The sequence below is a fragment of the Oncorhynchus masou genome, chromosome 31 (genome assembly GCF_036934945.1).
Source record: "Oncorhynchus masou masou isolate Uvic2021 chromosome 31, UVic_Omas_1.1, whole genome shotgun sequence".
Lineage (NCBI taxonomy): Eukaryota > Metazoa > Chordata > Actinopteri > Salmoniformes > Salmonidae > Oncorhynchus > Oncorhynchus masou.
The window spans coordinates 93,534,270-93,544,375 of record NC_088242.1 but is presented as its reverse complement, the minus strand read 5'-3'; the positions used below and the strand labels follow the sequence as shown (position 1 = coordinate 93,544,375).

General features: G+C 41.8%; 1 protein-coding gene across 1 annotated transcript in view; it reads left to right on the top strand.

Moving 5' to 3' along the window:
• The window catches only part of LOC135525069 (protein ANKUB1-like), a 47,349-nt gene extending 37,539 nt beyond the window's left edge, over window positions 1-9,810 (top strand). The window contains exon 5 of the mRNA XM_064952827.1: window positions 8,540-9,810. Coding sequence (XP_064808899.1) covers window positions 8,540-9,479 — 940 coding nt within the window. The 3' untranslated portion in view covers window positions 9,480-9,810. The remainder of the gene's footprint in view (window positions 1-8,539) is intronic.
• The last annotated feature ends 296 nt before the right edge of the window (window positions 9,811-10,106 follow it).

Here is a 10,106-nt window from a genome sequence, read left to right as displayed (position 1 = left end):
ACCACTGTCTTCATGTCAAAGACTCACTCACTCATTTTGCTTTGTCAAACCTACCCCTTAGAATGACTTCGATATTAACACGGAATATATTTTGTTATTAAGAGATCTCTCAATAATAATTCTCACAATGGCATATTGGTAGTAGTCAGTGACATATTAAAGCTAAGCAGGGCTGGGTGTAGTTAAAACCCTGGGGTTTGATACCGGGCTGAGGTGCTGCCTATTGTTTTTTTCTAAATGTGTATATAATGTCGAAAATCTGACATGTTTTCAAAGGTACAAATTCAACCTATTTTATAACAAGGTTTGGCTATGCTGAATTTAGTTTACAATGATGATATCATCCTGTGGTTGAAATTTCACCCCCCCACACACACACACACACTTTATATTTTACCAATATATATGCAGCCCACCAGCCCTAAAGCATGAACATGTTTTTCTGCTAGAAAATGTGGATTAAGAGAAGCAAAATTATCCTTTTCACTAGATTCATCTAAATGGAAGGGCAACATGACATTGACAAACTTTGACATATCTGCTTTCACCGGGATTTAAAAACCCAGGCTTTCCTAAAATGTTTACCTCAGCCAGTCTAGAACCCAGGTGTGTCTGCAAAACACATGCACTCCTCCATAAGGTTCATGGCTTGCCTATTGTTTTATCCCAGTACAAGAGGGGCAACTGGATTCAGGATTAAACACAAGCAGTCTTTAAGGTATGTCTTTTACAGTTTAGGCCTACCTTATTATTTTCTTCCATCTGGCAAATCATTTTAAGGAATGAAATCTGTTTTGTTGCTAATATTATTATTAATTGTAGGAAAATACAGCTGTAGAGTACAAGAATCAGCTACTTTCTGAAGGGAAGCCAAGCTCATAAGCAATTTTGAACCTTCAGACAATTATGACAACATTGGAACGCATGAATGTGTCACAAACGCCTTGTGGTCACATGTTATTTTAGGGCGTGGCTCCGCATTCGTGACCGGTTCTCTTATTTCTATTTCCCGGTATCCGTTAGTGCTGGAATTTGCGATGAATACTTTTCTCATGCCTCCGGATTAAATACATACCGGTAGTTAAATGTCAAAAATTATTTATTCGCAATGTCATTAAAACAACAACATAAATAGCTACTACAATTTCGAAACATGATTTTGTCATCAGTTTAGTACCATTTGTTTGATTTTGTGGACCCACGACTAGACTTTATCCATGTTAGCTAGTTGCTAGCGACGCTCTCAGCATAGGCTGCTACGTGATAAACAGTTCGCGTTAGCGAATTAGCTACCTAGCTAGCCAGCCTAACAAGCTGTCACATCCAGTGGAAACCGATGCAACCCTGCTGCCAAATAAGGGCTAGCTCGATGACCCGTGGTAACAGTGAGGTCCCCATGAGTTTCAAGGCTTTAATAAGTGCTATCGTGCAGAAAAAGCGAATAAAATACTGGTTGATGAGCTAGCTAAATTAGCTAGCAAGACGGGTATGACCGTTAACAGCGTGCATGCACAAATGCATGACGACACATTGAATATAAGTGAAGCAGGCATGCAGAACGAGATCGCCCCACCAAGCCAGATAGTAGAGGGGTACAACAACGCCGGGACACAGAGGCATAGCTCATACAATTATATTTTGTTCCAGTCAATGACAATACATGTTGAAAAATAAACACCTGCGTCAAATATATGGCATCGCATGCTTGTGCAAAGATAGCTTGCATGAATTTTTAAAATAATCCGGTGACCACTAGATGTCCTCGTATATCCACATTTAGATCAACTGTACTTGATTTTTCATCAGTACTGTGAATGACAAGCCCACTGAATCTAGTTTAATAATCTTTATACTCAGCAGGTAGAGGCCTAGGTACTTCAAATCAGTGCTTAATTTGAGCCAGAACAGGATCCGGCACCTTTCCGTTCTGGACTGTTTTGTTCCGGAACCTATTTGGCCGAATCCGGTACCTCTGTGCCATGAAAAATCATTTTCACTTTTTTGCTATGTAACAATTATAATAAAAGCGATCAAAGTTCATTCGAGTTGCCTCTTCGTCAATTATCCTGCCCCCTCATCTCTCCAGAGTTGCACTTCATCATTTGTTTCCTTATAGAATCATAGCTGCATGAAGGGTTCTGGAGGAATTTTCTAAAGTTACGGAATTACTGCTGTCTGTTCAGAAATAAATTATATCATTCATAATAGCCCAATACGTCATGAGAAGCCCTATAATTTAGCTACAGAGGACCAATAGCTTATTTTTTTAATAGCCGAGCTGCGGATTGTAGCCCAATAACAAAGAATAGCCTACAGTCGGGAACGTGAGGCAAATCTGTCAGTGAAAAAACAGCAGGCAGACAAAACAGGCCTTTTGCCATATTTCAAATACAATCGAGGGAAAACACAGGTTGAAAAGCAATGACTCTTGCTGAAAAGATAAGACTATGCTGTAGACTACCAAAATATTTGATCAACTCCCAAACATTGTTTTACAAAACAGAGAAAGGGAGAGATAGGCTTTTGACACGAGCGCATCGACAATCTCCAGCCAGTGAGCTGCGCATCATTGGGTGAGTCAGTGAAACTGGAAAGCATTTTTAGGACTAATTTCCTCCTCATATTGTAGCCTACTATATGTTTCTCCACAAACCTCGGCCTATAGACTATTGATGGATTCAATACAAGGTCATTTTTATTGATCTCAGATACTAAGTTTGTCAGTGTCAAAGTAGCCTGCCATTTCGATCATTTGTGCGGATTAAAAAAAAATAATGCCAAAGTCTCCAGTCATGTAAAATTATGTAGAATTGCACGAAATGCGGTTTTAAAAAGGCCAACACTTTCCCGGACCCTAGGCTACTAAAACTGTTCCCCAAACAGGGTTGGTTATGTTTCCACTTGCAAAGAAATGTGTATTTAATGTTCAAGCATTGTTATTGGTTAGTTCAACTCTGATGACAATAAGGTGTGTTGTGATTGGCCCCGCTTGCAGATAGGGGTAGATCGCGAACGTCAGGTCTCCCCAGTATGAAAATGTGATGCAAAGGGTAGGTCAGGTTATGAATACTGTTTTATATTTTAAAATGTGTACACGTTTGCTGTACGTTACTGATTTATACATGTGTGGGTATATGGTACCTGTTAGGTGAACAGTGAGGTTACGGGCTTTCATATGGCTTTAAATAAGTGCTTTGGCATATGATTGCTGTAAATAAGTGTTTATGCTAGCATACACCATCATGTAATGGTCACATAAGCCACTGCTAACACAGTTGTCTTCATGCTACAAGATTTTGCCATCGACAGCCATCAATACCGTTAAGCCCTGCACAACTAACGTGCTGTTTCCCATTTAACAACAGAAATAAATGCTCAACTGGGACCACTGGCCGAAGTTATTTATATTGAGAAAACACAACGCATGGAGAGTACATATACATCTGTTCCATGTGCACCTTCTATAAGTGGCTCTACCCAAATGTGATGATATGCGTTCAATGCTCTATTATAATAGGTGATATTTTTTCTCATGAGTTCTGGTACCACAGAACTCCCCCTCCAGCACCCACTCTTTGTTCTGGCACCTCCCAATTTACAAATTTAGCTATGCTTCAAATTTTTATTTTACAAGGCAAGTCAGTTAAGAACAAATTCTTATTTTCAATAAAGGCCTAGGAACAGTGGGTTAACTGTGAGTTCAGGGGCAGAACGACAGATGTGTACCTTGTCAGTTCAGGGATTTGAACTTGCAACCTTTTGGTTTCTAGTGGTGTCGTGAAGCAGTGTGGCTTGGCTTGGCTGGGTTGTGTTTTGTAGGAAATGACGGCTCTTGGCTCTCGCCTCTCCCAAGTCCATATGGGAGTTGTAGCAATGGGACAAGACTGTAACTACCAATTGGATACCACTAAATTGGAAAAAAAAAAAAAGTCACCTTGGGGGTTTGTGGTATATGGCCAATATACCTCCGCGTTGCGTTGTGTCCTAAGAACAGCCCTTGGCCGTGGTATATTGGCCATATACCACACCTCCTTGGGCCTTATTTCTTAATTGTACACAATTGGACACTTTTACAATTATTGAATGGTAAACATTGACATCTGTCTGGGTGGAACACCCTCCATAATGGGTGTCTGTGTGGGACACCCTCCATTACGGCTCCATCAGTGTTGAGCCCTCTCACTCTGATTGTATGGGACACTCAATTACGGCTCCTTGTGTTTCCAATCTTCTTCCTCTGGCAGGATTACTTCCACGTGCAACTGTCAGACGACAAGCAGGTGAGGCACTTCCTGGAGCTGAGCTATGCTGGTGCCATCCTTCGGGACAGCTGGGTCCTGACAGACGTTGGCATCACCCCTAGCAGTGCCATCTGCTGCCTGCTGAAGGTACCAGCCGAACACCTAGCTGTTTCTACCCGTGCTTGAAAATGCATATCAAAGTGAGCTGGCTATTGCTTGAAACAGCTTCATACTATCATTAACATAAAGTGTTTCAGATATAGTGTGGTGATATATGGTATGGTGATTTATAGTGAGGTGATATATAGTATGGTGATTTATAGTGTGGTGATGTATAGTATGGTTATATAGTATGGTTATATAGTATGATTATATATATTATGGTGATATAGAGTGTGGTGATATATAGTATGGTTATATAGTATGGTTATATAGTATGATTATATATATTATGGTGATATAGAGTGTGGTGATATAGTATGGTTATATAGTATGATTATATATATATTATGGTGATATAGATTGTGGTGATATATAGTATGGTGATATAGTATGGTTATATAGTATGGTTATATAGTATGATTATATAGTATGGTTATATAGTATGATTATGTGATTTAGTTAATTCAAACAGGTGCCATAAATACAGGTAACGAGTGGAGGACAGAGGAGCCTCTTAAAGATGAAGTTACAGGTCTGTGAGAGCCAGAAATCTTGCTTGTTTGTAGGTGACCAAATACTTATTTTCCACCATAATTTGCAAATAAATTCATTAAAAATCCTACAATGTGATTTTTCTGGATTTTTTTGTCATTTTGTCTGTCATAGTTGAAGTGTACCTATGATGAAAATTACAGGCCTCTCTCATCTTTTTAAGTGGGAGAACTTGCACAATTGGTGGCTGACTAAATAAACTGTATAGTGTGGTGGTATATAGTATGGTGATATATAGTATGTTGAGGTCACCCTGCTTGAGACTGAAGTAATATATGGCTGATACCAAGACCATGGTTATGGTAGAGTGATTGGTTAGTAAGAACACTGCCCTCCATGGTTATGGTAAGTGATTGGTTAGTAAGAACACTGCTTTGCTCACCAAGACCATGGTGATGGTAGAGTGATTGGTTAGTAAGAACACTGCTTTATACTGAGTGATGATTATGGTAGAGTGATTGGTTGTAAGATACACTGCTTTATACTGAGACCAGTTATAGTATAGTGATTGGTTATACACTGATACTGAGACCATGGTTATGGTATCATTGAGTAAGAACACCTGCTTTATACCGAGATATGGTATAGCCCTTCGTAGTAGCTGATATGGTTCAAAGTGTTGAACAGCCCAGCTGAAATTGGCCACAGACCAATGATTTCCAAAACCTGGTTATGGTAGAGTGATTGGTTAGTAAGAACACTGTATTTATACTGAGACCATGGTGGTAGAGTGATTGGTTAGTAAGAACACTGCTTGTGATGTGAAGTGTTGTTGTACAGAGGTCCCTGGGTACATGTCCAGAGCCAGACAGGGACAGAACTCACACTGTTCCACAAAGTTCTGTGGAAGATTTGCTAATAGAGGAGAGTGGTTATGTATCCAAGTACATTTTTAACCATCAGAATAATGTTTATTTGTGTTCCTTACTCCTTACTTACACATCCCATCATTGACATAGTCAGCCAGACCTTCTGTCTGTCTCTCCTTCTTGCTGGTTGACTAGAGTGGAAATCTATATATTGTATGGTTGACCTGGGATAGAGCTGAAATGTGGCCCGATGTAGTGTTGCCTTTGTACCAAACACCCTTACAGTCATAAACCTTTTCCCCATGTAATCGCCTCGACCTCAGTCTGGTGTTCCACTAACAGTATCTGAAGAGTCTGTATACCCAGTGGTGTATAGTACAGTAGAGCACAGCAGAGTACAGTAGATTAGCAGAGTACAGTTAATTCAGACAGAGTACAGTAGAGCACAGCAGGCCGTATAGTAGGAGAAGAGGAGGCCCTTTGGGTTCATTGAAATACATATTCATAATATTTCTGTTAACAATTTAATCTGCACCCAGATTAGTCTTCAATTTAATTTTCACCCAGATTAGTGTTTCAATTTAATTTTGCACCCAGATTAGTGTTCAATGTGATATAGAACAAAACTCAGTACAGCACATGAATTAGAAAATGTTGTTACAAATTTGAGCCACGAGATGGTGGTAGATTATAAGTTTAAATAGCATGGACCTTTGATTTGTCTCTGGATAGAATATTGCCCTTGGGCACAGATCTAGGATCAGTTTACACTCACCAAATCCTAACCTTTACCATTAGCAGTAAAAAACACAAACCAGACCTAAGATCAGTGCAAGTGAATTTACTGTATGTTACCATGGTCTTATTTCATGGTGCTGTGTTCAGTGCCAAACATAGAAACCCTTCAGTATTGACTGTGTTTCTCCTGAACGTTGTGGCCATCATGACCCTGGTGTCCCAAACCCACCGGCCTGCAACTCACGACTGCAAACGGCTGTATCTAAGTTTTAACCATCAGAATACATGACATAGTCAAAGCACGTACGCCATTGACCTGGGTATGGCCTTCCTTGTGCAGTAGATCAATGGTCCTCTGGCTCAACACCTTATGGATGTAACACAGAAACAAATGGACTGTATGGAACAATTCTTATTTTATGGCAACCAGGAGGACAACCTGCATGTTCTGTCTCCCAGGGGCTACAAACATGGACACCTGGGATGGGTGGGCTAGTTCAAAGAGGCTGTTTGGGACAAAGACTTAATCCAACCCAGGGTCTATGAGACTGTGATGAATGTGAATACACATCTACACACTGAACTGTCATGATTAGACTTACTATCAACAGTGATGGTACTTTTTATACCTGCCCAGTTTAGTCTTCAATTTAATGCCCCTTCATGATTAGTTTCAATTTAGTGGACCCTTATAGTCTTACAATGATCATTTAATGATAGTTGACCCTGTATATAGCTTACACACAGGACATCATTAAGGGACCCTGTTTAGACAATGATAAAAAATAACAGATAGTGTTCATTGATAGTTCTTGATAAACACATAAGCCAATGGTGCACCCAGTATTAGCTTACAATGATAGTACTGACCCAGATTATGTTCAAATGGTCTGCACCAGATTAATTTATAGCTTTCTGATGTCCAGATTAGTCTTGCCCATTCACAAGATTAGTACTGACCCTGAATGGCACACATACAATGAAGTCTGACTGTGTGCCTCAATGACTGACCCTGTATAGGCTTAAATGATCCATCCAATTGTACCCCTGGTATGCTTACAATGATAGGCCCCTTCCTTAAATGTAGCAGTATTAGCACATGGTACTGACCCTGTATATAGCTTACAATGATAGTACTGACCTTATATAGCTTACAATGATAGTACTGTCTTATAGCTGATAGAAATGACAGTCATATGGATCAGTTTATTCTCACCAATTCACCTGACCTTTACCATGATAGTACAGTATAAAGCACATACCTTTAGATAGCTTACAATGCATAGGAGCCATATAGCTTCATGATAGTACCCCTGTATTATAGTAGATCAATGGTCCTCTGGCTCAACACCTTATGGATGTAACACAGAGACAAATGGACTGTATGGAACACATTCTTGGTTCATGGCAACCAGGAGGACAACCTGCATGTGTCTCTGTCTCCCAGGGGCTACTCTACGGTTGGACACCTGGGATGGGTGGGCGGAGTTCTCAGAGGCTGTTCCTGGGACAAGATGACCGTCCTGACACCTTATATAGCTTACTGATATACACATGACTGACCTGTATATAGCTATATAGCTTACAATGACAGACTGATGACACCTGTCTAGGGAGAGACCTGTGATGAGGTCAGAATACACATCTACACACTGAACTGTATGATAGACTTACTATCAACAGTGATGGTACTGATACCCCTTTATATAGCTTACAATGATGGTACTGACCCTGTATATAGCTTACAATGATAGTACTGACCCTGTATATAGCTGATGATAGTACTGACCCTGTATATAGCTTACAATGATAGTACTGACCCTGTATATAGCTTACAATGATATATGACCTTATTTTATATTCTGTTTTTTTTCCTTCATACGTTTTTTCTCTTACCCTGATATTTAATACTGCATTGTGGGAAAGAGCTTGCAAGTAAGCATTTTACTGTACTGTTTTATAACCCACTGTATCTTGTGAACTTGACAAAAAAAACTTGAAACGTGTTATAAATACATTGATTCTGTATTATTCCAGGTTCCAGCTCCGGGTGGCACTCTACATCGCTGCTTCTCTGGGCCACCTGGACCTGGCCGGCTGGCTGCTGGAGAGGGGGGTGCGTGTCATTGAGCCGGTGGGGGTTCACCCTTACCGTGAGTGGTGCCACCAGACGGCCCACCCCGACGTCGCCAAGTGTCCCGCTGTCGCCTCCATCGAGCGCGGCCAGCTCACCATCCTCAAACTCTTTATCGCCAGCAGCGTTCTGACCCTTGCCTGTCGGGATCCCCAGGGTCGTGATCCCCTGAGGATCACCCTCCAGTATGGCCACAGGGAGTGTGTGCATCACCTGGCCACCAAGCTGTGCTCTGTGGTGGTCCTCCCAGGTATGGCCCTGCCCATGCGGACATACCTCCAGATAAAGGGCTGGGTGAGGCTGGGGCAGAGGAGGGCAGCATCCAGGCACTGCATGGGCCTCAACAGGGCTCCGTTCAGGACCAGGGTGGGCGACACGGTCCTGGTGGACGGCTTCACCCTCCCCAAGATGTCCTCCAAGCCCAGGAGGAGTGAGGCCAAGGCGGGTATCAGGGTGATGTCCACAGCCTCTCGACGTTTGATCCCCATCAACTGCCCATCTCATGTATCCTGCCCGCTCCGCGCCCTGGCATCCCAGGATAAACCTCTTCAACTACCGAAGCTCCACCCTGTGGCCACGAGGGATGAAAGAGAGAAGAAGAGGGGATGTGGAGGGAAGGGATGTGAGAAGGATGAGAGTGGGGATCAGAACAGCAACCAATGGAGGAGCAGAGTCCCGCTCCCGCCCATTTCCAGAGACACCAATCTCAGACCTGTGTTTGCCTCGCCAAACTCCGCCCAGATCCTCACCACCTCACTGGAGGCCTTTTCTCTCCACTGCGACCGCACACCCAGAGAAAACGCCATATACTGTTTGGCCTTGGCCAGGTTAGTCCAAGTTTAAATGACAGCTACGGTGAATATGAATATTTCTCTGGAGGTTTCTTATGAAAGGTGTGAATACTGTCAGAAGAAGCCTCCTATAATCAGTGGTGGTGGGGGGGGAACACATGTAAAAGCTGTTTACACACTTTTTATTTTATTTTGTTCAAGCATTTACCCACCTTTTGTGGAAGATGCATTGAAAGTAGAGGGAGCGTTACTTCTTTAATCCTGAACGGCAATCAGCATTTACCAGTCAATGTTTTTACCACTACATCACTGCCTATGATATACCCTTATCCTCCCTGAATAGATTTCAGTACAAACAAATCATGAGCCAACCATCATGCTGAGAAGGTACGTAGTCAAATCAACTCAAACTTTATTTGTCACATGCGCTGAATACAACAAGTGTAGATCTTTCCGTGAAATACTTTACTGACAAGCCCTTAACCAACAGTGCAGTTCAAGAAGAGTTGAAGAGAATATTTACCCCAAGCCATTAGACTGCTGAACAGCTTCTACCCCAAGCCATTAGACTGCTGAACAGCTTCTACCCCCAAGCCATTAGACTGCTGAACAGCTTCTACCCCCAAGTCATTAGACTGCTGAACAGCTTCTACCCCAAACAGCTTCTACCCCCAAGCCA